General features: G+C 36.2%; 3 protein-coding genes across 3 annotated transcripts; 2 read left to right on the top strand and 1 right to left on the bottom strand.

Moving 5' to 3' along the window:
• The first annotated feature begins 8,555 nt into the window (after positions 1-8,555).
• On the top strand, positions 8,556-12,980 carry LOC104901955 (disease resistance protein RGA2). The gene is made up of 2 exons (XM_048647751.2): positions 8,556-12,561; positions 12,675-12,980. Exons 1-2 carry the CDS (start codon positions 9,266-9,268, stop codon positions 12,688-12,690), a joined length of 3,312 nt encoding a protein of 1,103 aa, XP_048503708.1. The 5' UTR covers positions 8,556-9,265; the 3' UTR covers positions 12,691-12,980.
• A 1,442-nt stretch (positions 12,981-14,422) lies between these two features.
• Positions 14,423-17,358, top strand: LOC104901963 (LIM domain-containing protein WLIM1). Its single transcript, XM_010689601.4, has 5 exons — positions 14,423-14,798; positions 15,493-15,589; positions 16,032-16,072; positions 16,177-16,263; positions 16,914-17,358. Exons 1-5 carry the CDS (start codon positions 14,658-14,660, stop codon positions 17,124-17,126), a joined length of 579 nt encoding a protein of 192 aa, XP_010687903.1. The 5' UTR covers positions 14,423-14,657; the 3' UTR covers positions 17,127-17,358.
• Positions 17,359-19,394: 2,036 nt separating this feature from the next.
• On the bottom strand, positions 19,395-25,620 carry LOC104901972 (F-box protein At3g12350). The gene is made up of 2 exons (XM_010689613.4): positions 24,401-25,620; positions 19,395-19,968 (listed from the first exon to the last, which is right to left on the bottom strand). The coding sequence occupies exons 1-2, from the start codon at positions 25,286-25,288 to the stop codon at positions 19,513-19,515; spliced, it is 1,344 nt and encodes a 447-aa protein (XP_010687915.2). The 5' UTR covers positions 25,289-25,620; the 3' UTR covers positions 19,395-19,512.
• Positions 25,621-27,509: the final 1,889 nt, after the last annotated feature.

Genomic DNA, 27,509 nt, shown 5'->3' with positions numbered 1-27,509 from the left:
CTTTCACATCATTGTCTGATGTAGCCTTCTGCAATGGGGATCTGTCGATCTTTTGCAGTTTTGAAGTAGAACCAGATTCAATTCAAGTAATTGTAAACGAAGTCTTGACATCTGTTGCAACTCCGTACAAATTTCGATCAACAAATTAACATCTTGAATCACACAAAAACCCAAAAACAAATTCTCTAAACTCTCACATGGAGAGAAATAAAACCCAATATATGGGTAGACATAACCCAATATATGGGTAGAAAAACTCTCCATTAGAGAGAGACTGAAATTTATTGGAAACATAAACATAAAAAAGTAGTAATAAAACGAGAAAAGGGGCTTACCACCGCCCAAAAGGGTGGTGGTAGCCCCTAGGTTGAAAATTAGGGTTTTGTGAGAAAGGAGAAAGAAGAGAGAAAAAGAAGGAGAGAGGAGGCGGTTGAATCCATTCTAAATTGAAGCGGCTAAACTAGTTCTCATGCCATGAGAATAGGTCATGAACGAGTAATTAAGCTCCTCTAATTATCGAGAGAGAGAGAGAGAGAGAGAGAGAGAGAGAGAGAGAGAGAGAGTAATTACAGCTCCTAAGTGCATGATTTCCCCTTGTGATCCCCCTGTATGTTTCTGCTTCACTTTGATGCTGGGTTCTTGATATATTTGTTGGTGAATCTCCCTAATCCCCTAGTTTCTTTATCATTAATTTATCTCCCTTATTTGTCTTCCTAATTTGATTTGTCAATTTTCTAGTCATCTTATACCTTAGATCTAGTTATCAATCTTCCGAAACCCAAAATTAGATTTAGCTTATCCTATGATGAATTAATCCTTACTTAACCCTTTCTTCCTTGTGGATTCGACCCTTTACTTACCATATATTGGGTAGTTTAGGTTATCTTTAACGTGTTTACAACGAGCCCGTAAAAAATGCAGATCGTGGGAGGCTCTCCAATTTAATTTCGTGCAAATTTCAACCTTTAAAAATTTTAGATTTTTGGCTTTTGAGGAGAAACTCATGATACCTTTTGTGTAGGGTACGAAGTCACATAAGAGAGTCACATCCTCGTTAGTTCAATCTGTAGAATCGCGGGAAGATTTCTCATTTCAAAAGCGACCTTGGGATTTATCGTCTTGTGAACCTCTGGTTCTACAAGGACATATTTGGCATCCATCATTAAAGATCGATTTTCTTTAAAATCTCGAATGTCATCACACTTCAATAGTTCTCTTTCTGCTAGACATAAAAGGTCAACTCCACCAAAAGATCGCCCAAGAAGAGTTCCCTATGTGATTATTATCATATCTTCTGCATAAAACTTTGAACTGGTAAGGTAACAAAATGGTTCTTAACTTCTTGTCGGTTTGACTTTTTGTAGTTTGTAAGAGCGAGAACAGTTTAGTGTTCGTTTATTTTTCGTTTCTCTTTTGGATGTTTTATCTATAATTTATAATTCAATTATTAATTAACGCAAATTCTGTTAATTTAAAAAAAAAAAAAACTAGAGTAATTAAGAGCTTTGAAGAACTCTCTAGATTAATCAAGCAAACCATGATTACTCATCAAGCTATCTATTTCAATTGAATTTGAAAAAGGATGATGATAAAAAGTGAAAGCTTCAAGTAGTATTATAGAGAATAGCTTATTGTGAACCTAAATTGACTATATTATACAAAAATTGTCTATATCAAAAAATTTGGGATTCAAGTTTTTGTTGACTTTTATAAAAAAAAAATTATTCTCTTTAGTACTACTTATTTTGTTGTTTATTGTTAACTGGTCCATTCAAGTTTTTTTTTTAATTTCTTAATATTATTGTTGGGCTGAGTGGAGATTGGTGAAGTAAACTCGAAGAAGAAGGCGAGAAGGGGCAAGGGAGTGCTGCAGCATCCAGCAGCCCGTGTGGGCAGTAGTGGGCCCGGGCGAGCAACAGTGGGCCCGGGCGAGCAACAGTGGGCCCGGGCGAGCAACAGTGGGCCCGGGTGGGCAATTCATAATAGTGTTTTATTTAACGTTAATTATAATCATTAAGTTAATTATATTTCGAATATTCTTATCTTATTTGGATTAGAGTATAAATATTTATCTTTGTCTTATTTGTAAAATATTTATTTAATCAATTTTATAAGGTTATTATTGTTACTTTGCTTTTTCATGCGACCAACACGCTTCTTTAATCATTAATATCTTTAGTTTTGTACACGAAAAAAAAAGTTATAAATTGATAGTATCCATCGAGACAAATCTAACAAGATCTCACTTGACTATGTTTTTTTGTATATGATGGCGATAAAGTGGAGACAAAATTAATTAATATACAGTGTCATTTCACCCAATGTTTCATTTAAAACAGATTGGAGGAAGTATTATTATTTTGGGTTTTAAATATCGAAATTTGCTGAAATTTGCCGAAAAAGGAAAAACGAGGTTCAAAATTTATTCCATTATCGGTTGGGAAGTAAACTCCAACAAAAATTATTAAAAGAGACAATCTAATTTTAATATAGAAGTCGACCTAGTCACTAAATAAATTGAACTAGCCACCAAAAAAAATTAACCTAATAACTATTGGGTTAATTCACTTTTTATTATTAGGCTTATCATTGCCTAATCTATACAAATATATTATTATGATTTGATCTTGAGACATCAAATACATATACTAAAGTTCTAACCAGTAGGCTAAGTTGTACCTCCTTCACTTTCACAATATGTGAAATATAGAGGAAGTGGGGAGTTACCAGGAATTTAGAGAGAGAAAGAAAACTGATTTTTTTTTTAAAACGCGAATGTCCTAGCCGGACATTCGAACCATGGGGCGAACGTCCTGGCCGGACGTTCGCGTTTTAAAAAAAATTCAGTTTTCTTCAGCGTGTGCGTGCAGGTGGTGGTGGTTACGGGAAGGGTGACGCGCGATGAAGGAAGTGGTGGTGGTTGTGTGCGACGAAGGAAGTGGAGGTGAGGGTGGTGGAGTGAGGTGGGTGGGTGGTGGTACACATGGTGTTGAATAAGGAGAGAGAAGGGTTATTTCAATGGAGGTGAGGGTGGTGGAGTGAGTTGGGTGGTGGTGGCAGCCAACTGGAGATGAGTGGTGGTGAGTGGTGGTGATTTAAGAATAAAAAAGAAAAAGGTTATAAATGTAATTTAAAATTTTCTTTGGGCGATTTTAAGTAATAGTAGGGCGATGTATAGAAGTTCAGAATAGAGTAGAGTGAAGAAATATTAAAGTTGTGGTCCCCTTTTACTTTTTAGTGGTATATTGTAATAAAAGTGAACTTTTTTTTGCCATTTGGAGGTTGGTTTCACTTGTTGTGATTATTTCAAATAAGGAAAATATTTCACTTATACTGAAATGAAAGAAGTATTTAGTGTTATAAAAAAACTAATATGAACCCGATGCACACTAATTAGTGTGCACCCGATCCATATCACGTGAGTTTATGATAGTGTATGTTAAAATGATATAGTGTATGTTAAAATGATATAGTGTATATTAAAATGATATAGTGTATGTTACAGTGATATAGTGTATGTTAAAATGATATAGTGTATATTAAAATGATATAGTGTATGTTACAGTGATATAGTGTATGTTACAGTGATATAGTGTATGTTAAAGTGATATAGGGTGTGTTAAAATGATATAGTGTGTGTTAAAATGATATAGTGTATGTTACAATGATATAGTGTATGTTAAAGTGATATAATGTATGTTAAAGTGATATATGGTGTGTTAAAGTGATATATGGTATGTTATAATGATATAATGTATGTTAAAATGATATAGTGTATGTTAAAGTGATATAACGGGTCACGTGCCTGGGCCTGGTCCACACTATTTTTAGTGTGACCAGATCCACGCAAGTCGGATTGTTAATATTATTATCATAAGGTATTATATTAATAAATGAAATTTTTTCTTACCCGAAGTATAACCGGACCTAATAACTTGTTTTAATTTAAAACTAGGCAAACTCTTAAAAATCAAACTCAAACTCCAAACTCGATTTCTTCTCCCTTGGATCGGTTAGATGGTCCCCCCAAAAAACCCCAACATTTTCACTCTCTAGTGTTCTCCTCTTCGATTGGTGGTGGTGTTGTTTGCAGTGTTGCGTGCGCCGCTACCGCGACCGTTCTTCTATCTCCTCTTATTTTGTGGTGGTGGTTGCTGTTCTGTCTCCCTCCTTTGTGTCTACTGTTGTTCGTGGTTGACGGTGGTGTCGCCACTGGCCCGCCCTTGTTGGTACTACACGCTCTTCTTCTTCTTCTTCTCTTTTTATTCTCTTCATATTATAATTGAAGCTCTGAATTCTGAAATTTGGTTATTTAACATTGATGCTTTGATTTCTTGAGTTATTGTGAGTATTACAATTATGTTAAATTATGAAATGTTTGCTCAGTATTTTTTTTTTTTTTTTTTAAAGAAAAGGGATTTCATTAATATTTCGCCGAACGGCACTTATAAGTCATTTCTGAAAAACATAAAATTCTAATAGAAATACATATCACCCTAGAAATGTAAACATCGCAGATTTGACTTAACTTTGCCTTAATAAAAATCTTCATCTGAAGCAATGCAATCTGTGAGTTCGCTCTGGTTTGGCATACGATCTGCAGATGCGGAAATTTTGGGATGAACGTACTCCAATAGTCTTCCATAATTTTACAGAAGTTGTGAAACCCTAATTCTTCATGTTGAGTCTCGAACTTCAACAAATGAGAATAATTTCTCATACCTAAAAACAAAAGAACCATACTCACAACTCCAATAGGGGAGAAGGAGATTTCCAAAACAGAAACTAAAAACCCCATAAAAGGGTTTGAGAAAATCTCATAAAGAGATACTAATTTATTGAACAAAACAAGAAAATGAACTAAAAACTGAAAATAAAAGGGAAAAAGGGGCTTACCATGGATGAAAACATCCATGACAGCCCCCTAATTGATGAAGAAGGGGTAAGAGAGGCTAGGGTTTTAGAGAGAGAAAAGAAGAGGGGACTGGGGAGGCTAGGTTTAGATGACTGTACAGCGGTATAAATGTTTGTTTGCTCAGTATATGTTCATGTATTTCGAATATATACCAGTTAATTCTAAAACAATGTGAAAGCATAAATGGCTCATAAACGATATGAAATACGAAAAGACCGCTATGTTTCTATGTACCTCTGTTATGCTTCTGCTATGTATTCTGAAAAATATAAAAAGTTATGAAATATGCTTAATTTAAGTGAAACAAGGTCCTTGGCAGTATTCTTGGGCACCGTAAGTATCACCCTTTTCTATGGGGTGCCGCAAGTGTCACCTTTGTTGTGGCCACCCTTCTATGTGTCACTTTTGTCGTGATCGCTTTTTTGGCACCACAAGTGTCACCTATGTTGTGATCGCCCTTCTGTATGATGATGTGGGCACCGAAAGTGTCACTTATGTTGTGGCTGCTTTTCTGTATGTTCTGGGAAGACGTCTATTTCTGTTATACTTGCCAAATTACCAATATAATTAAGTAAAATGAAAAGGCAATGGTGAAGCTTATGATATAATATGATATGATTATGACTATGTTGTATCTAAGATTACGTCTTATGATTAAAATTACGATCACGATTATGCAATGTAACTAAGATACACGAAAGAAACGAAACGAAACATGATAGAGTTAAGTAAGAGAGTATTTTGTTGTGTCGGGTCATGCACATACCTTCTGGCGGCATAAGTAGCACTGATACGGGGACGGATACGAGTACGGGGACGAAAAACGGCAAAATCAAAATTTTCGAAAACGGGTACGGCTGAGATTCGGTAAAAAAAAATGTTAATACATTTAATAAAATATATTCAGTTTTTCCTACATAAATCTTCATTTATTTTTGTACACAAATATTAAAAAACATACATATAAAACATATATAAACTTTCCTTTTTAGAATATATAAAAATATACTACAACGAAAAAAGCATATAGGATTATGATTAATTTGATTTAGCAAAAAAAAAAAAAAAGAAAGAAAAGAAGCAGTAGAAAAAGGACAAACTAACAAAGTGCAAAGACTACAACTTTTTAAAAAAAAACTTTGACAGTTGTACTACACCTGTACACCAATAACACCACCCTCTCTTCTCCCTTTCACGTGACATCTTCATTAGTTTAACCTTTCTCCTTCCCCTTCACCAGTCACCACACTAAAAATAAAAAAGTAAACCAGAACGGAGAGGATAACAACGGAGGGAAGAGCGAAGAAGAGTCGTCAGAGATACGCCGGAGCACAACGGAGGGAAGAGCGAGAGTTTCGAAGGAGTGCTGAGTCTTCTGAGTTCTCAATTTCGCAGCCCAAAAAGGTACCCAACCCAGTACCTAGATGAAGACCACTGTACCCATTTATTTGCCCCGTACCCACGTGCCTGGAATCGTTTTGGGTACGAATCCCAGGCGAATCTGTCCCATACGGTACGGGAAACGGCACCTGAGAGGCGTACCCGTGCTTCATAGCTGGCGGCAACGCCACCTTCTAGGGGACAATGTTCTCGATGGAACCGCACTATGACATTATATGACACCTTCTAATGGGGGACAATATCCTCGATGGCTCTGCCTTTTGTTACTAATGGCTAGGGGTGTTCAAAAATATTCGATCTTAAAATTCGTCGATCCGATCCAAAATTTTGGATATCCGATCTGATTTTAAGATTTCAGATATTTCGGATCGGATATCCGGAAAAAAATTCGGATTTTCAAATCTGATACGGATCGGAAATTTTCAAAAATGTCAATGACTCGATATGAAAATCTGGTGATCCAACCAAAAAAGTTCGGATAACCGAAAATTTTGGACCGGATTTGGATCGCATTTCCTTCGATCTGAAATTTTCGGATCGGATTCGATCTGATATCCGACATTGAACAGCCCTACTAATGGCATTATATGACACCTTCTGATACAGGATCCTCGGTGGCTTTTGCCTTCTGTCAGGATCTATTGGCATTATATGTCACCTTGTGATGGGGGATGAATATCCTTGGTGGCTTTGCCTTCCGTTATACACAATAACCATTGAAAGAACGCTAATAATGAAGTAAATAAAAGATGATGATGCTTTATGATATCCTCTATGAGTCAAACTATATGTTATATAAATGTCTGATGATATGAAAGTATGTCTTCTGCTTTGATATGAAAGAACTATAATGATGTTACGACTCTGCAATGATTTCTGAAAGAACTTAAAGGTCATGAAACATGATGAATAAAGTGAATGTTGCTATGTTATGGTGATGTGGTTATGAACGATGTGAACGTATCAATTACGTGCGAGTCGTAGATACCAAAGCATGTTTTAAAAATATTTTATGAGTTTTAATACTCAACATTGTGCTAATGTGTTTGTCAATATTTTGTTTTGTCACCTATGGCTTGTCACTTGGTGGGTAGCATTGTTGCAATAGTTTCAGGTTGAGATTCTGGAGTATCGTTCCCAAGATAGAAGCAGTTATGTGCTAAGAGTTCAGTTATGATTCTTTTACGTTTCTTTTGAGGCGAGAGCGTCCCACATTGTAATAATTAGTCTTAATAATTTAAGTTTTATTTTTGTTCTTTGGTGAGCGATAATGCTCTTGATTCTCTTTGGTTGTTGCTCCGTGGAAACGTTGTGTTCTGAATTTGGAACTTTTTGTAATTGTAACAGGTTTCTAAACATTTTCCTATTTTGGTTGTCCAATTCATAAAGGAAAATCTGTCGAAATTTGAAAATGTTATTCAATTATTATGGTGTTTCTCTAATAAGGAGAATCAGAGTAAAGTCAATGAATGATAAAGTTAAATGTCAGCCTTGTATTTTCCCTAAGTGGAAAGTACGACAGTGACACGCTAACTAAGCTAAGTTTTTCGCCTCTAATCTTAATTACCTAATAAGGATGTATGAAAGTCGGGGTGTTATACGACTATCAAGCCCGGGCGGGTGCCTAAGCATTTGCTTATTCTGCTCATCGAGGCAAAAAGTTGGTTGATGTCTTCCCGGGCGATTGGGCCTTCGACTTGGGTGGGCGACTAGGCTCCTGCGGGAGTTTCTTCGAGCTTGTCTGGGAGGCCCAGTTCGCAAGTTTTTTTTTTCGCGATTTAATTTTAAATCGTGGCCCTTGGATTTGCTTTTAGTCCTATGAGTATAAATATCCTATTTTCTGGTTTTAGAAGGTTGTAGGCTAGCACACAAACTCATTGTTCAAACTTTGAATCTCATCTTTTCTAGTGTTTTAGGAGAAAGAGAGAATTTGTAAGAGTGTTGTAGGTTCGTCATTGATTCCATAGTGCAAGTTTGTGGGTTTTTCTCCCGGAGTTCGGGTTTCCTACGCTAATCTTGGTGTGTTTTACTTGGTTGTTGTTTCAATTTCTTTTTTTTGTTGATTACTATTAATTGCACAAACTAGTTAGTACTTATTTATAAATCACAGCAATTATTCTCTATAGTACTTATTACATTGTTTGTTATAAAAAAAATTCTTTATATTTGGGCAAAGCTTGCTTGTCTGGGAAAATTTTTATGGTGACCACTTTGATAGTTTGATAGTAGTAGTACTTAATATCGTTATAGATGCTCAACTACAACAAATAACCAGTGGTTAACAAACCAAAATCTGAGAGTACAACCAAATTCGATTTTGACCGAGTCCCATTTTTCGCACCTGAAAGTGGTGTTTTTACTGACCCCTAAATCAACACTAATGGATTTAATATACTTATTCATTTCATGTGCTCGTAGTGGGTAGTGCCGTAGTCGCGTAGTAGGTAATGGATAGCGGGTATTTTTAATCGACAATAGCCCAATCTGCCATAAAAATGTAATGCCAGCCTCATCAGCACCTAATATGCGGAGATACTTTTACATAGTGCAGAGTGAGATTGACTAAAGTTAAGTGTTCCTAATTAAAGTATTAAGAGGTACTACTAATTGCACAAACAAAGGAGTAGACAGTAGAGATCTAATCTTTAGAGCACGCACATGTTGGTTTGACCGCCAGTGAGCTACCATAAGGGGTAACCGAGTAACATTGCATCTGCAATTCTGCATATTTGGAAGTTTTAAGTGCAGAAATCATCATTGGCAACTCAGAAAAAGGATAGTATTGCTTGTACCAATAAAAACAGAAACAAGAAAAACAAAGAGATAAAGAGTGTTCCTAGTTCCTACTGGGTAGTTAAGAAACAAATGTTTGCAAAAGTTAGCTGCTGCTTGTCATAGAATCCATCCTTACCAGTTCACAAATCACAGAGAGAGTGCTGGTAAATATAAATGGCAGAAGGAGTTCTTTGTAACTTGGCTTCAAAAGCCTTGGAAAACTTGGCAAAAACAACCCTGCGCGAGGCTGCGTCCTGGTGGGGTGCGCGAGATGATCTGAAGAAGCTTGAGAATAGCATCAGGATGATCCAAGCTCGAGTTTGTGACGCTGAAAAGTATCAGGAAGAGGAGGGAAGCGGTGTCATCAAAGAGTGGCTTTGCAGGCTGAGGTTGGTGCTTTACCAAGCTGATGACTTGTTTGATCACATCCTCACTGTTGATAGCCGCAATCGACGGAGAAAACAAAACAAGGAGGTATGCTTCTTTTCCTGGAGGTCAAGCCCTTTTTCTTTAAACTGGATAATGGCTCGAGAAATCAAGTGTATCAGACAACAACTAGAGGCTATTGAATCTGATACGGTTGGTTTAAACTTGCCTTCCTATCAACATAGAGTAGAACCACGACGTGAAATAGCCTGGTTGATGAAGAACAGTGAAACAGCCTCATTGGTGCAAGCAGAAGATGTCATTGGCAGGGAAAATGATAAAGAGGTCATAATTGAGATGCTCTTTAGTCCCAAATATGATGGGGAAAGGGTTACTATCATTCCAATTGTGGGGTTTGGGGGTCTAGGAAAAACTACTCTAGCTCAACTTGTTTTTAATGATGAGAGGGTTCAAAACCATTTTGATCTCACTAAATGGGCTCATGTACCTGACAAAAATGACCGCGCTGCTGTAATGGGCAAGATATTCAACTCCTTCACAGGTGATGAGTATCATGATAAGCCACTGGAAGAACTTCAAAGTGGCATTAAAGTGTCGATAGAAACAAATAAGTATTTGCTTGTGCTAGATGACATCTGGGATGACAGAGGTGATCGATGGATTGACCTTGTGAACTTGCTGAAATGTGGTAAACCTGGTAGTAAAGTAATTGTAACTACGCGCTCTAATGCTGTTGCAAAAGGTATTGGCACGCTTGAGGAAGCCTACATATTGGAAACTCTAACTGATGATCAGTCGTGGAATCTTTTTGAAAGATTGGCACTTAAACCACGACAAGCAGAGAACAGTATTTTCAATACTTTGGGTGATATTGGGAAAGAAATTGTCGAATTGTGTGGAAACGTGCCACTTTCTATCAAGGTTGTTGCGGGTTTCCTCCGTTCTAGAGACACTCCCGATGAGTGGTTGTATGTCAGAGATTCTCAACGCTCAAAGGCACAATTTACAAAAGGTGACGATATCATGCCTATACTGAAGTTAAGCTATGATGACCTAACACCAGAATTAAAGCAATGCTTTGCTTATTGTTCATTGTTCCCAAAAGGCCATGAATTTAGCCGGACTGAACTGGTTCATCTATGGATGGCTCAAGGATATTTTGAAACATCAAGCAGAGATATTGGGGACTGTTACTTTCTAGAGTTGTTGAGGAGGAATTTATTTCAAGATCCTCAAGAAGATCTTGAAGGGAACGTTGAAAGGTGCAGAATGCACGACTTAGTTCATGACTTGGCTCAACACGTAGCTGGTCAAGACAGCATGGTGTTGATTGAGTCGTCTTCATTGCTACTACGGTCGTTGTTGTTTATTGCAAGTTTTGAACTGGAAGGCTTGGTGTCAAGATTCCAGTCCTTACGGGTCTTAAGCTTGAAGGATATGCGGATCGAGAGGGTCCCAGAGTCTATTTGGAGGTTGAGACATTTGAGATACCTTGATCTTTCTTACAGTGGCATTAAATGTCTTCCCCAAGCCATTACACGTCTTGAGAACCTGCAAACACTTAATCTTTATGCCTGCTTCTTACTTGAGGAGTTGCCAAGAGATTTTACCAAATTGCCTAACCTGAGCCACTTAACAATTGCTAAGAGTGGTTTGACTGCTTTGCCATCAGGATTTGGTAAAATGACATCTCTGCTAGAGTTAGATGAATTTATAGTTGGGGAAAGCAATGGTGTAGACTCAGTTCCAGCCTTGAATCTTACGGGAAACCTCCATATTAAATTTTGCAAGTGGCACAATGATGTTGTTTCAGAAGCAAAGAGGGCAGATTTAAAGGACAGTCATAAACTGAACAATCTTACTTTAACATGGACGGTCGAGGTAGAAGAAGCTAGTCCTGATGGAAGGAATAAAATGTTAATGTACTTGCAACTACCTCCAAATCTTAGATATCTTCAACTTCATTATTACAATGGAGATGAGATGCAATGTAGGTGGTTCGATGGGTTATCTAAGCTTGTTTTCGTTACTATTTCATCGTGCCATAGTTGCACAGTTCTTCCTCACTTGAGTCAGCTGCCTCATCTCAAATATGTTCATCTTGGAATGCTTGATGCCTTGGAGTACGTAGAAGATGAGGACGACATCAGAGTAGGTGCAAATTGTGGTCATTCTAGCCACTATTTCCCAGCCTTAGAGGTATTAGAATTGAGTGGATTACCACGACTAAAGGAGTGGACAAGACCATCAAGAAGCGGTGGTGAGCGACAACAACTGCGACAAAAGTTGTTGTTTCCTCGTCTTTCACAGATGGAAGTAGTTGATTGTAAAGAGCTAGTGTCGATACCTCTAGCACCAAAGCTGGAGTCATTGTCGGTTTGTCGCTGCAATGGAAAGCTGTTTAAATCCAATCTGGAGTCACTAGATGATCAAGAAGCATCATCAACTCTTTTCACGTCATTAAAGCAGCTAAAAATTATTTCAATTGACAACGGACTAGTTTCTTTGTCAATCAGCAGTAGATTGTGTAAACTAGAAATCTTAGGAATAGGCTATTGCAGCCAACTGAGAAGTTTGATGATTGAATCTCTGAGTTCCATTCAGTATATTGAAATAACACACTGCAGTAGCTGGACTAGCATACTAAAAGGAAATTTTCCTTTTCTTGAGACACTGACGATCAGACACTGTAATGAAGATGATTTTGAGGAGGAAGAAGAAAGGAACACTACCAGTACAAGGTATTGGCAAGGCTTAACGAGCCTTCGAAGCTTGGAATTAGATAACATTAGCAAGTTGAAGAAGCTTCCTCCAGGAATTGCATGCCTAACAGAGCTTCAGATGCTTACTGTTGGATTTTTGGAGAATTTGACAACTCTCCCAGAAGAGATCGGCAAACTCTCCTTGCTTTCGGAGCTTCGGATATTCTACTGTCCAAAATTAGTGTTACTTCCACTGTCATTACAAGGCCTTTCCTCTTTAAAGATACTTTATATTGAAGGTTGTCCAGAACTGAAAGAAAGATATAGAAAGCCCGATGGTCAAGATTACCACCTCCTTCAGCATATTCCTGATCTTCAAGTGTGAGTACATTTTATTTGTATAGTATAAAACCTATTGATTCACATTGTGTAATGTTCATTTTGTTACTCCTCATTTCTCTGATTTATTTTACTACTTGCTTAATGCTTTTCAGGGGATGTTATGAATAGTCTGGTTGATGCAAGTGCAAATAAGAGGGAGGTTTCTTCGAAAGAAGCATTTGCAGGAGTGCTTCTGATGTGAGTCAAGTCCTGTTTCTACTACTACTACTACATTGTGGCAGATGTATCATTATGGAGTACTACATATGTCATATCCTTAGTATTGTTTTATAGGGAGTAGTATCGTTTTACCTATGTAACTAATTTTATTTTTAGTAAGCAGCAGGTGATAGCTTAGTGGTATTGGCATCACTTTCGATTTCAGAGATCATTGAACCGAGTCTCATCCTTTGTAAGGAGAATTTGAATTTCCAATTTCCCCACTTCCTTGCAAAATCTTACTTTTATAAAAAAAAAACTAACTTTACTCTTAGTTTATTAAATTGGCTGCTAAATTTAGTTTAAAATTTTGGGCCTTTAAATGCATTCCAATTTCCATGGTGTGAAGATTAATTTGTGCTTCATATGGACTTGATTCTTGTGGCTTACTCAATCGTTGATCTTTCTTCTAGGCCTAAAGATATGCACACCTGTTTATTGTATCTTTGTATGTTGTGTGACCCTTACAATATCTCTCACTCTCTCAGTCCATAGCTGTCCATAGGTTTTGCTGAATTGCCTCATTTGTGTTTAGTGTCTTTTTTTTTTCCTTTCTTATACTACTATGCTGCAGAATAAGTAGTAATATTCAACTATTTATTATATTTTAAGGGTTTTTCTAACTTATGTATGTAATGCATAGGTTTAAATATTTGTTATTTTTAGTTTTATTTAAACAGTTGATAAATATGATATAGCTAATTATAGAAATTATTCTCATAATTGACATCTAATTGATATATAATTCATATAATTACCGGTCAACATCAAGTTGTTTCTTCAACCTTCGGACACTGGGAAATTAATCATGTCTACCGCGAAAGAAATATAAAAACTCAATGGATAGCGTAGGACATTTGGTAAACTATTCTACGTATATTTATAATGATAATAGCCCGAGAGGTGGTAATCGAGCGAGTCGATTGCAAGGCGAGCAGAGCTTTGCTCGACTTGACTCGAAAACTCGCAAACCCAGATCGACTCGACTCGAAAACTCGTCAAACTCTTGCTCGATTCAAAAACTCGTCAAACTCTTGCTCGACTCGTGCTTGTTAAATTTTTTGCAGCTCGACTCGACTACTCGAAAATTATTTATTTTTAATTTGTTATTTCTTTTTAATTCATGTTATTAGTTTATCATTATGACCATAGACCATGAGGTAAATTTTGATTCGGCTTAGTAACTTGGACCTCACTTCACAATTTTTTTAAAAAACTTTATATTTAATAAAATAAAATCATAGAAAAAATATATATAAGAAAAAACTAGCGAGCTGCTCACGGGGATAACGAGTCAAGAAGCACCCTGCTTGACTCGTGCTCTAAGGTTTCGAACCGAGCTAACTCGAGTCGAGCTTTAACCGAGTGTTGACCATTCGCGCGAGCTGCTCAATGCGATTAGCATTCATACCTCCAACTGTCCTCTCGATTTTTCGAAGTGATTAATTTTTTATTTTTAAGGAGAGCAAGACCTCCTAATTGTAATTTTCTCATTAAAGAAAAAACAAGTGATTATTATTATTATTAAGGGGAGAAAGAAAGAAAAAACAAATGGAAGTGAGAAGGGTGGTTAAGGTGCTTGAAAATCGGACAAAATGATTGCAAAAAGACCATTACTTTGAAAATTCCAACTCCCATCGACCCATCTTCTGCTTTTGGTCTCCGCAATCTCCTGCAGACCCACCACTCTTTCTTTCTCTCTATCTCTCTCCTCATCTCTATCTTCCTCGGATATTTTATTTTTGTACAAAAACCTCTTACCACCACCATTTTACCCAACAACCATTAACAAGAAAAAGAAATCTTGCATTTTCTTTTTGGGTTTTGTAATTGTAAAGCCTCTCAATTCAATACAATCAATAATAATAATAATAATAATGGCTACAACAATTACAAGCACAAACCCAAAATGCAAGGCATGTGATAAAACTGTTTATCTTGTTGATAAGCTCACCGCCGACAATAAGGTCTTCCACAAAGCTTGTTTCCGTTGCCACCATTGCAAAGGCACTCTTAAGGTCCTTTTTATTTTCCCCAACTTTCTCTTTTTATTCATCATGTTTTCTCATGTTTATCTTAGAGATCAACCAATATTTCAACAACAAGTTTGATCCTTTATTGAATTGCATCTACAGTATATTAAAACCAATTATTTAGTGAAAATCACATTTATGGTATATTGAATCTGGTATACTTCCTTCGTTTTGAAATAAGTGGAATACTTTTCTCAAAAAGCTCTCACGATATAAGAAAGAAGGGTTTTATTTGTTTTAGAGAAAGTATTAAAACCAATTATTTGGTGAAAATCACATTTATGGTATATTGAATCTGGTATACTTCCTTCGTTTTGAAATAAGTGGAACACTTTTCTCAAAAAGCTTTCACGATAGAAGAAAGAAGGGTTTTATTTGTTTTAGAGGAAGTATTAAAACCAATTATTTGGTGAAAATCACATTTAATACTTTTCTCGAAAAGCTCTCACGTAGAAGAGAGAAGGGTGTTATTTGTTTTAGAACGGAGGAAGTATTTAAACCAGACATTCAATATGCAGTAAATTTGGTTATATATAATTAGAGTTGTTGAATTGTAAGTTTGATGCCTGTTGTTGTGTAAAGGTTGCAGGGTCAATCAAAGATGATGTAACAGTTTATAATTCTGGTAGATCTGAAGTCAGAAAGATTTTAACTAATGAAATGAAATTTGAATTTGCAGCTTAGCAACTACAACTCCTTTGAAGGTGTTTTGTACTGCAGGCCGCACTTCGACCAGCTCTATAAGCAAACTGGCAGCTTAGACAAAAGCTTTGATGGTATATCGATCTAACTCCTTTGTTTTACAATATCATTAGTGGTCGTTTAGTTGAATGTAGGAAGTATGACTTCCTTGGAAATTTCGATACCCGTGAAGTTTTAAATCTTGGGAAGGATTAAAAACTTAGTTGATGAGTATGGGAAGTTTAAATTCTCAGGGGATGTAAAAAGTTCTAGGTTTTTATGTCAATTGTCAATGACAATGTTATACTCTAAATGCCCCACGGATTGCGAATTGAAAAAAGCGAATTATGGTCGGTTTTGGGTTCATTTTTGGCCCATTTTGGGCCAATTGGCAAATTCAATAGGTGAATTAGATAGCGAATTAGGTAACATTGGTCAATGAAAATACTCGAGAGTTTTTCACTTCCCATGTTTTTTCAAAACAAGCACTTGGCTTCAATTTCGGTTGAATTATCAGCCCTTGAACTTTGGTTTCAGGTACACCTAAAACAAAACCAGAAAGACATGTTGATAGTGAGGTATATATCAAAGGCTTTTGACTATAAATTGCACAATATAATGCTCATATGTTGAATTTTTAGGACTTATGATAAGATATTGGTTTTTTTTGGTTGGGAATCAGAAACCTCCAAGCAAAATCTCTTCCATGTTTGGTGGAACCAGAGATAAATGTGCAGGATGCTCCAAGACGGCTTATCCAACTGAAAAGGTAATGCTTATTGTTCTAGTATATTATTGGTTGATTCCAGGTCTCCACAATTGTATATAGTTCGATTAGGAATCAAATTAAACCATCTTCCATCTTGACAGAGAATCTATGATCTTTCCCCTGATCATCGAGATTGAACTTTGACTGTTAATTACTTTCGGTATAAGTAGTTTGATAAAGGTTACAAGAAATTGTTATCATTATGTCATCTTATTCTGAGATATTAGCGGTCCAAATTAATATCTCAAAACTGTTTGTGTCTTACATATGAAACGGAGAGTGCAAATACCAGTGATAGAGAAGTGTAAAAGGGAACTAGTTACGAATGTCTGTCTTAGGATGATTTGATATAGCAAGATTATATGTTCTTTTGCTGTGAAGATATCATGGAAATATGAAACAGAAGTGGAGTTAAACTGAAGAGCTCTGAAATGAATGGAAGAGCTCCACATGATTTTACCCTCATCACTCTGTATCGTTGAATTGACTAAAGAAATATAGAATATGAAATGATATGTGTATGGTATATATGTACAGTTGTACACTACACATGTAGTGTATAACAAAAAAATGAGAGTTCCGGCGAGTGGCAAAATCTATGAATGGTTCAAAGCCAAGTGCACTCAGTGAATATAATGCTCTTTTTGAAGGTAACGGTGAATGGCAGTGCGTACCATAAGAGCTGCTTCAAGTGCTATCAAGGAGGATGCACAATCAGCCCTTCTAATTACATCGGCCACGAGGGAAGGCTGTACTGCAAGCACCACCATGCTCAGCTCATTAAGGAGAAGGGTAACCTCAGCCAGCTTGAGGGTGACCTGGAGAACTCATCAAAAGTCACAGAAGTTGTTGCAGAGTCATAACAGCAGTCAGCAGTACTCTGTGTTCCCTTCATGTATCTTTCAGATACGAGGCATCGATTTTTACGCAGTCTACATTGGCTTTTTGCAGCAATAAGAGAGATCGAAACCTTCAAATTTACAGTTCTTTATGGTTGTAGGGTTTTATGGATTTGTTGAGCTGTGTTTTGATGTTGTGGCATGCAATACAATGGTAAAATGGCAATGTGCAATTCAAGTCAAGTTTCCATATCAACTCAATCTTTCTTGCATTACAAATTTCTATTTTTTTTTTGAGGGGACAAAAATTGATATAATTGCGTCTCTTAGTTTTGGGAGAAACCACTTTTTCTTTCGGACTTCTCATTTTTTTCAACTAACTTTGGAGCAAAAATTAGTCAAGTCCAGCAGAAAAAAAGACTAGTTTAGCAAAGATAACAGTTGAATTCAGTCAAGCTTGTTTCCTTCACTTGAATTTTACTAAAGCGAAATTATTTTTGCTAATTAAATTACTCTCAAGTGCCTGGCCCATTAAGACCCGAACGGGGTCCGGATCACTTCTTCTTACCAAAGGAAAAAAAATTATTTTTTGTTGATCCTCTGTTATTTTCTCTTATAATTTTAATGAATTACACCAAAAAATACTATATATTTTTTCCATTGAAACTTATTTTTGTAGATTAAAACCTTGAAGTGAATAATCCTTAATTAAAAGTTAGTTGACGAGAACAAAGCCTAAGTCTATATAATTTTACTCTTTATCGAAGCTCAAATAGGTACAGAAGAATAAGGATTCACATCTCATTTTCCTAACACTGACTAATCTCAGGCAATGTAATAAAAAGAAATACTTATTGGTTGAAGTTATTATGTTACCGAGGAAGTAAAAGAATCAACCCTATTAAATCTACTTTTGAAATTGTGCCACATCTCTGGAGATCATAAAAACTTGTGAAGTGTACTTAATAATTCGGAATAAATGTATTAGTTTATGTTTGAATTCTGAAGATCAGGTCTTTTTTCCAAGCTTTAGACAATAAAAAGGAACCAGCAGAAGGATGCCAGCAATGCAGATGGGTGCAACAGCTGCACGATACCGACATAACAGCTAGTTCTAACTACAACACTTGATTTGAAAACTAAGCTTCAACTACCACTCTACCAGTGCAGGCATTCACTTAAAGCTGCTTGCATCAAAAAAGAAAGTAATGGCCCTCCACAACTAAAGATTACGAAGCAAGGATAAATTTTAGCCAACTATTTATGGGTCTATGAGACTATGACTATGAGTGGCATTTATGCAACTTCGGCTGGTATAAGACCTAACAGCAGATTATTATATTTTCTCCATTGTCTTAAATGAAACATAGGGTATTGATGTGGGGATTTAGTTGAGAAAACGGAAAGAGAAAGAAAAAGGGTGATCTTGTGTGACGAGAAGAGAGAAATAAACACCAAATGAAGTTAATGTTTCTTTTGTTTTGAAACAGCCTAAAATGATGCGTGTTTCATTTATTTTAGAACAGGGGAAATATAGGATAATAGTGTATACTACCTCTATATTTTTTTGTTGCACTATTTGCCTTTTTACATCTGTCGAGAAGCTCTCTGAAACATTAACATCTCTTACTAGGTGTAAGTAAAAATGATAAAAATATAATATTTGAAATCCTCGCATTGAGACGAATCTAACAAGATCCACTTGACTATATATTTTTCTTCTATAATAGTGCGAGATAACTTAACAAAGTTGGTTAATGATTAGTGTCAAAAAGACAATTGGTGCAACTAAAGAAATACGGAGGTAGTATACTGTATCATTACTATTTATTTTTCTTTTTTTTAAAAGTAAATTAGGTAACCCTTCTCGTCAAAGTAATACAATAATTCCATAATAATACTCTTGGATTGTATGAGACCACCAGAGAATTCTCAGAATTACCTCCCTAAACTCTTAGGAATGACATTATTGTTGAAACTTTGCAAACTAAGAAAAGGACATCCCAGGTACCCACAATCTTTGCTACCATAAAAATAATAGATTGAAGCTGGAGTGCGTGTTAAAACATTCCAAGTCAACCGCTTAAGATTACAGCAATCTGTTCTGTAAAAGCTGTCACAGATACATATTATTGGAAAATAAATTATTACAAGTTGCGGTTTAAGGATCATTTGTGCAACATGTAACCATAATTTATGATGAGAAAGAATGGTGAGGATCAAGTAGAACTAGGAAATAGTTTTTCCTTGTATGTCCTACAGGAATATGTTACAAGTTACAAGTTACAAGTTTACAACTTACAAGAGACAGAAGAAAAAATATGTTACACAGACAGTATCACAAGCTGCAGACCCTAATTAACTGGACTAGTCTGAATTCTGTACATAAATAGATCCAGCGAATAATGGATCAGCCACTACAAAGTTCAGCGGTCTCCAAAAGACGGCCATCTTGGGCAATATGCTTCAGGTCCACGATAAAATTATTACGAAGATATCCAAACCCGAATGTCCCATCAACATATTCCCAAATCCTTCCCTCCACATGCCGAGGATTGGCAGAAGACCCTGCCAATTCCGGTATCACTAGGTCGTAACTTGAGTTAATGTACATGATACGTGAAGGTGAATAGTCGTTAATTTCCTCTTCTACTTCAGCTACAGGTCGAAGATGCATGCGGGTATAGTATATGTAGTCTTCTTCATGAGATAGTGGGGAATCGACAAATGTAGCATTTGAAGTCCAAAATACAGGTGCGTAACCAGAGAAAGGTTTCAATGAGTCCCCAACTCTTCGACAAGCAACACCTCCAATGTCATCGTATGCCACTAGATAAAAATCAAGGCTCATATCATCACATATACCCTGCAGCATCAAGGATAACGTCAGCTAAGCAGCACTTTGAGGCACCATAAAGCTTTAGATAGGTGCAAAGAAAGCAAAAAAGCACAAAGCCATCTTCATTTTGTTACAAGACAAAAAAAAAACAGCTGGTCATAATTTTATGTTAAAATTTTTTGAGGAGCAATTGGAGGAAATAAATATGCATCAAAATTCACAACATAATTCAGAGAAACAGGACATCACAATCAAGATATTTATGGGTAGTTAGTAGGTACATACGGGTAACATGTGAGGAAAGGATGGGGAGAAAATCCCCACATGAACTAGCATTGAGGCTTGAACTTTGGGAGCTTCAAGTAGAGCTCCCACCACTAGACCAGGCCATACTTGGTTGGTATATGTATAATCAATACTAGAAGCCAAGAACTACACAAAAAGCTTATAGATAATGCTTCTAAATGCTATTTTCTTACAATTCATCATCCCATATTGACACAGAAGCGCAGATATACTGATATATCATATAATTGTTGGTTCTTCTCTGTTGATATCCTTTTTCACGCCTTCTATAATTGTATCTTTAGTGACTCATACCTGAGAAAACTCTGGCACTCTGCTATAAACTTGGCAAAACAAAAAAGAAAAAACTTTCAATAATTCGAAAATCCAAATCCCAATTTGTTTTTTATATTTGGGAATGCAAAATAGCATTCCAAGCTTATAGGCTGCCTTCAAATGGATAGAAAATACTTTCGAGAAAAAGAATATCTCAAATATTCCCTCCTTGAGTTCTTAAAAGATATTTTATATGGGAAACTAATTTTCCAATAAGGGTGGAAAATAATTTCCTAAATGAATGAAAATATAATGTATTTTCGTTCCAAATACTACCTTACTTTTACTCCCTTATTTGCCATTTGGTGAATTTTGATCCTCCAGCTCTCTAACCTTTGTCCCTGCCTTATCTCATCTTTCTCCCCTCACATTCTCCGAATCACTCTTCTTCATCTCCCTCTCTAGTCTCTCCTTTCCTTCTCCCCCCAAAAGGTGAGGACAAATGCACACAGGTTTCAAAACATTTGTCCTGCCCACCATGGTCGAAGCAACCTTCTTATGAAACAGATTTACACATGCATGCAAGCAAAATTTTGGCAACACAATGTAAAGAGGTTAGAAAAAGCATACAGTTCCCTTCAAAAAAAAAATGCATACATTATCATTTGATCAACATTGAAAAAAATAGAAAAAAAGTTTTTTTTCCGATCAAATTGCAGAGGCATTGCAAATATGACTAGTGAGGATAAGAGGGAAGCTGGCTGTTGTGGGGTAAAAACATTGAGAATGATTAATAGAGAGGCTGCTCCGTATGATGTTCTGAAAATTCATTAAAGAACAAAAGGCAATTTTTCCAAAAACATCTATTGCTTGCAGCACTTGTAAATCATAATGAATTTCCCAATCTTTCAACCCCTCTCTCTAGTTTGCCTCTAGTCTCTTATATCATATATGCCTGAAAACAGAACATGCAATAACCATCAACCAAAAGATTCCCTGTCCAACCAAAAGAATCCTTAGCATGTTATTAGGGGCACTTGTTCAAAACCAGCTTTCTATATATCACATTCTATGAATTAATGCATTACATAAATATTATTTAACAAACTAGAACCTTCTCATTTTTTTTCCCTTCTACATCACAACTTTAAAGCCATCATTTAAACCTCCATTAATAAGCATATTGTCCCTAAATAACCAATAAGAGTGATAACCATCACCCTTTTACGCTTCACTAGCAAAATACTTCCTCCATAGTTTAGTTGTTTGCTACTAACTGATATATGGAGTAGGGGCATTTCAAGAATAGCTCTATGATATAGGTGTCTTGCTGAACAAGTTAGAGGGTTAATTAGGGAACAAGTACTTTATATATACAGCTTATGTAAGACGAAAAGGGATGTTGAAAATTAATTACTCCCTCCGTTCTCTTTTGATAGGGAGGAACCAATGCAAACTTAAATTGGGCTAAGATTCCATAAGAGAGAAATGAATAAAAGTAGAGATCTCATCCCTTTACACACCCACTTATCCACTTGCATATTTGCACGGACTCCAAACTATATCTCTCCCCCTCTCTCTGTGTTTTTGGTGAACCCGTCTCTGTCTTATAAATCCTCGAACCTTCCTCTGACCAGAGTTCATCACCTATACTAAAACCCATCACTCAACCTTATTAAAACTCTCATATAAAATATTGACGTTGAAGCCCACGGTGGTTTGAATTGGCCAAAAGATTCCAGATTTGAGACCACCATGAAACACCACCTTACATGGTGCAGTTTGTCAATAAAGACACAGGAAAAGAATAAATACAAATTGTAGCGGAGGAGGTGGTGTGGGCGGTGGATGTGCGGTTGTGGCAGGTTGCTAGGTTGTTGGACAACGGAAGTAACTTTGGTAGATTATCTATAGTAATATACTTTCATAAACTTTGAGCTTAAAAATAATTGAGATTATGCAAAGATATTATGGAGTTGAGGAGAGAGGAAGGATATATGTGAAGAATCTCAATGGTGAAGGTGGAGCTTTCATGGTGACTTGGTGAGAATTGAAGAGAGGGAGCCAATATTTACAAAAGAGAGATAATTGGAGTGTTGGGAGGTGAATATAATCAATGTTAGGGACCCACAGTTGCAAAAGAAGAAGGTAATAGTGGAATAACAAAATTATAGGCGGGCATTTTGGTAAAAATCCACATGCCTAAAATGGAAAAGATTCAAAATAAGAAAAACATTTCGAAATTTCCCTATGGGGAATACACAAAGAACAAAAGAGAACGGGGGAGTAGTAAATTGGGTGAGCTTTTAAGTGTTCATTTGGGAGAGAATCAAGCCTCTCGAAAGCTTGAATATCATTTACATTTGCAATTTTTACTCATAGTAATCATCCAGTGTTCATTTTCTTGTCTTAATTTCTCCATTTTAGCACTATAATCTGTCCTTAGCACTATTCACATACCAAGCTTTTATTAATACATAAAACAAATATTATTATGTAAAATGTTTATTGGATTTGTCTCAATTTAGTTATTAAATATCAACTTATTACTAACTCCGAATTTTTTAGTTATTCATCTTCTCCCAATTGCTTTTGGGAAGAAACTGAGGCATAAGGGTAAGGGTTAATGGTGGACTATTGGAGTCACATGAGGTTGTCGTGAGCAGAAAAGCAAAGTGGGACAAGCAGAAAAAAATAACTTAAAAACTAAAGTAGAACAACTAAAAGAAACAAAAGAAGTAGCAATTAAATGAATGTCAAATTAGGTCACTTTAAAACTTAATCGTTGTGATTTATTGGGCCAAAGGCATACAAGGGTCAAGTTAGTTGTTCCAAAAGATATATACAGATGAAAGTCCCTCTGTTTGCCAGATTAGAAATAAAGAAAAGTGGGTAGAGGTAGAGCATATAAAAAACCCAAAAAGTACTATATATAAGCTAGGTTCGAACAACTCCCCTACATATATAATGAGCAAAAATCGGGAGCTTTTTTTTCAATTTGGTGATTGATTCTTACTCCCCCAATTCACATATATTGTTCTTAAAGGGAACATGGGAACAAACCAAGGCATTAGGCATCACTAAAAGCACTCTCTCTATTACTTTTTGGAAGTTCTATCCTACTTTTCGAAACTTCTGTCCTACTTTGTTTATCCAAATAAGATAATATTCTCTCTAAGAACAACTTTTAGAAACATACCAATGGGGAGACTATGAACAACAAATAGAAACAGAAGGAATACTTAACAACAATGCGCGGATCTCATAACTTGACATTGCTTAATGTATCCTCCTTCTGCAGAAAGGTAATTTACCACATACATAAACTAACTGGGCCAACCAGCCAAGGGCCCAAGGGAAGCATACTTCAAAGGTGAGGAAGGGAGAAAACAGTAAAGATCGAGAATAAGAAGCATATTTATCTTGGCAAGTAACACCTGAACCAACAATGCAGCAAGATATAAGGTAAACTAATATTCACCAAGCATATTTCTTCAATATCAGGCATCATAACAGGAAATATGCAGTAGAAATCAAACTTCATTGCATATTTACATGGCTAAAAAGTTCAGCATTACAACAGAATGAATGAGAAGCAAATGCAAATTGAGAAACTACAGTCATATTAAACAATCACGATGCTCCTAACCTGCAAATGTAAAATTCGACAAAATGTACTATCACTAAAATTTACCTCTCATATTAATCAGAAAGCCTAAATATTAACATCTCATACTAATCAATAAGCTGGACTATAAATCTAAAAACAGTAGAATTAGTAAAGTAATTAGTGATAAACCAAAAGTTCAAACATAATAATCACACACATAAATACAGAATTAGACAACCATACATTACCAAAAATGCAAAAAAATCACAAAAGCTAAAAAGAACAGACCTTCCATAGACCCTGCAAAGGGCGAGAAGGAGAAGGGGAGCAATTGACAATCTTAACAAGATGTTCAGGCTCCCACTTCCTTCTAGCTTGCCTCTCTTTCTCTCGCCTCCTCTGTCGCCTCCACGCGCGATCCCCACTAGCCCCAGGACTCCTCCGGTTAGCGAAATACTGATACATTTCCGACATCATCCTATCCGGTGGCGACCCAATCTCAACCTCTGAGCTACCACCTCCAACACCAACATTATCATACTCTTTCTTCCCACTAACATTGGCAGCATTAGGAGAACCCCCTGAAGTAGTCCCACAATTCCAATTACTTTCCTCTAACACCACATGACCTTTCCCCATAAAACTCACATTCACTTGAATCAATTCGACACCCGAATTCGGCTTCTTGTCCTTGTCGAACTTGAGGTAATTCAAGACTTGCCCATCACCGGATAAACTCATCCACAGAAACGGCGACTTGATCACGTCGTAAGACCCATCTTTCGAAGGCGAAATTCTAGAAGCTGTCACACAAGAAACACCCCACTCGAAGAACACAAGTGGTGCGTCGCCGGAGATTCCACCACCGTCGCCGGAGATTCCGCCGCTCCGACGCCAAAATCCGATGAGATCCTCGTACTCCGAGAGAGTATTGTAGAGGAGTTTGAAGGAAATTTTACCGTCACCCCATTTTTTGATGTGGGTTTTTTTGCCCCATCTTCGGTCGCACATGGCGTACCAAAGAACGCCGTTTCGGCACAGAGAAACGAAACTTTTCGAGGTGCAGGAGAAGGCGGAGATGTCTGAAGGTGTTAGGAATGAAAGGATACACATTTGTACGTCTTCTGGGAAATCTGAGAACGTGAATGTCGAATTTTCACTGCAATTCATCGCCATTTTTATGTTTTTTTTTTGAAGAAAGTTTGATTTTTTTGATCTGGGATTTTGTTGAGAGTTTGGAAATTTTAGAAGATGAGAAATGATAATTTTGGGATTTTAGAAGGAAAAGAAATGGGTGGGTTTGGAATTAGGTGGGTAATTTGAGGAGAGAGAAAGAGAGAGGAATAAGGAAATGGATGCTGATGCTGATGCTTTGAGGAAGATCCTGTCTGTCGTTCTTTTCTTCCTTAGATCTGTGGATGTGATTTTACTGTGTAGGGGTAGAATTGTCATTGTATAAGTGAGTGATGAAAGAGTGCACGAAAGTGTAGGTTTTTTCAGTTTGAGCCTTTGAGGTTGGTTGCACACGTTGTTCTGTGGTGGCAGCTTTCAAGGATGAACACGAAGCAGTTGAAATTTCAGTTTGAGGTTAAACACGTTGACTGACTTTTTATTATTTTTGCTATGGTACCGGAATTGTTACGTGCTTCTTAAGGATGACGGTTAGGTTCGACTCGAACATTTTGTGGCATGAAACTTAACTTCTGTTATATGGTGAAGTATAGTACTATATGAGTGAAAACAGGGTATTTATAGTGAAATTTACGGTTATTATTTGTATATATATTATCATATATAATATTAAAGCAAGAAAAAATCGTCCTATGTGGCGAGCCATTATAGATTCTGCCCTCTCATTGCACCAAGGTTTAGAAAGCAATTTATATACATGCCATGTGTCAATGCTAATAAAGTCTATTAATTGAGATCCGGTGATATTAGGCAATAAAAATGGCCTGATTTTGCAAATCCAAAATAAATCATGTGATTGAATTCCAGTAAATTCATACATCAATCAAGCCTATATATTTTGAAAAAACACGGTCAATCTAGGAAAGTAAATCGATTACGTCTATAAGTGAATCCCTAATCTAAGCTCATCAAAACAACCACGCAAAAGCTGCTAACAAATAAAATGCAATCACACTATTATTTCCTCTTATACTAGGGAGATCAAATTCAATCACGTTATAATTGCCTCTTATCTCTATTATATAAGGGAAGGGGGGAGCAATGGTGTCCTCTTTTGAAACGCCTATTTTGCCCCCCTTCTCTTTCTAAATCACAAAAGGAATGTCAAAATCAAAATACCGAAAATAAATTTACAACACTCACTCATAAATCACTTAAAAGAAGAAACTTTACAAATCACCCATACAATTGAAAAAATCACGCAAATCCCTCAAATAATCAGGAAACTTTATTAAAAACTTAAAATTAATATACAAACTAAAACTAATAACCTAGAACGTCAATACATACAAAAACATTTACAAAAATTTACTTGCAAATCACTATTCTCAAGAACCATTCACAATTAATGGTGGGTCATGATAAAAAAAAATAGAGGTGTATTTGTAGTGAAATCAGAATTTAGAAATTAGACAAGGAAAAAAATTATTTACTTTTTTTATAGTGTTTCCTATATATAATGAAACTTTTACATATATTTCGACGTATTTTTTTCTATTATATAATAGCGATAAATTATCAAGGTAAAAAGGTTTATACTTCCTCCGTTTTCTAAAGATCTTCCCTCTTTCCGTTTAAGGGTGTTTCCAAAAGATCTTCCCTCTTTTGCTTTATTCCTTATTTGGCAAAAGAAATTTCCCTATTTACCCTCTATGTCACTATCATATGGTCCACCATTACATTATTAATTCAATCTTACTCCCTTTTTCTCTCCTACTTTAACCCATTTTTATTTGTTTATTTATCTTAACCCCTTTCTCTCTCCTACTTTATTCACACCATGTCCCACACAACTTGATTTTCCTTGGTATCTGTAGGAACAGTAAGTGGGAAGATCTTTAGGAAACGGAGGGAGTATAAAATATCATTCAAGAATTAAAGTACAACATATCTCTGCGACTCTACTATATAAGGGAAGGGGGGAGTTATGGTGTCCCCAAATGAAGAGACTATCTTACCCCCTTCCCATTCTTTACAAATCAAAGGGGCTTCAAACAAAAATATCAAAAATATAATTATAATAATCACTCACAAGTCAACTAAAATCATAAAATTGCATAATTTACGTTATGCAAATCACTAAAATAAGGAAACTTTACAAATACTTAAAAATTCACTTACAAACTATAACCTATGAAAAAATTGACTTGAAATCAAAGTGTCTACTTTCTTTACAATTTATGAAGTACTGTACTTAATTCAAAAA

The sequence above is a fragment of the Beta vulgaris genome, chromosome 1 (assembly GCF_026745355.1).
Source record: "Beta vulgaris subsp. vulgaris cultivar EL10 chromosome 1, EL10.2, whole genome shotgun sequence".
NCBI lineage: Eukaryota > Viridiplantae > Streptophyta > Magnoliopsida > Caryophyllales > Amaranthaceae > Beta > Beta vulgaris.
The sequence above is the reverse complement of the archived record's forward strand: the minus strand, read 5'-3'. Positions and strand labels throughout refer to the sequence as shown.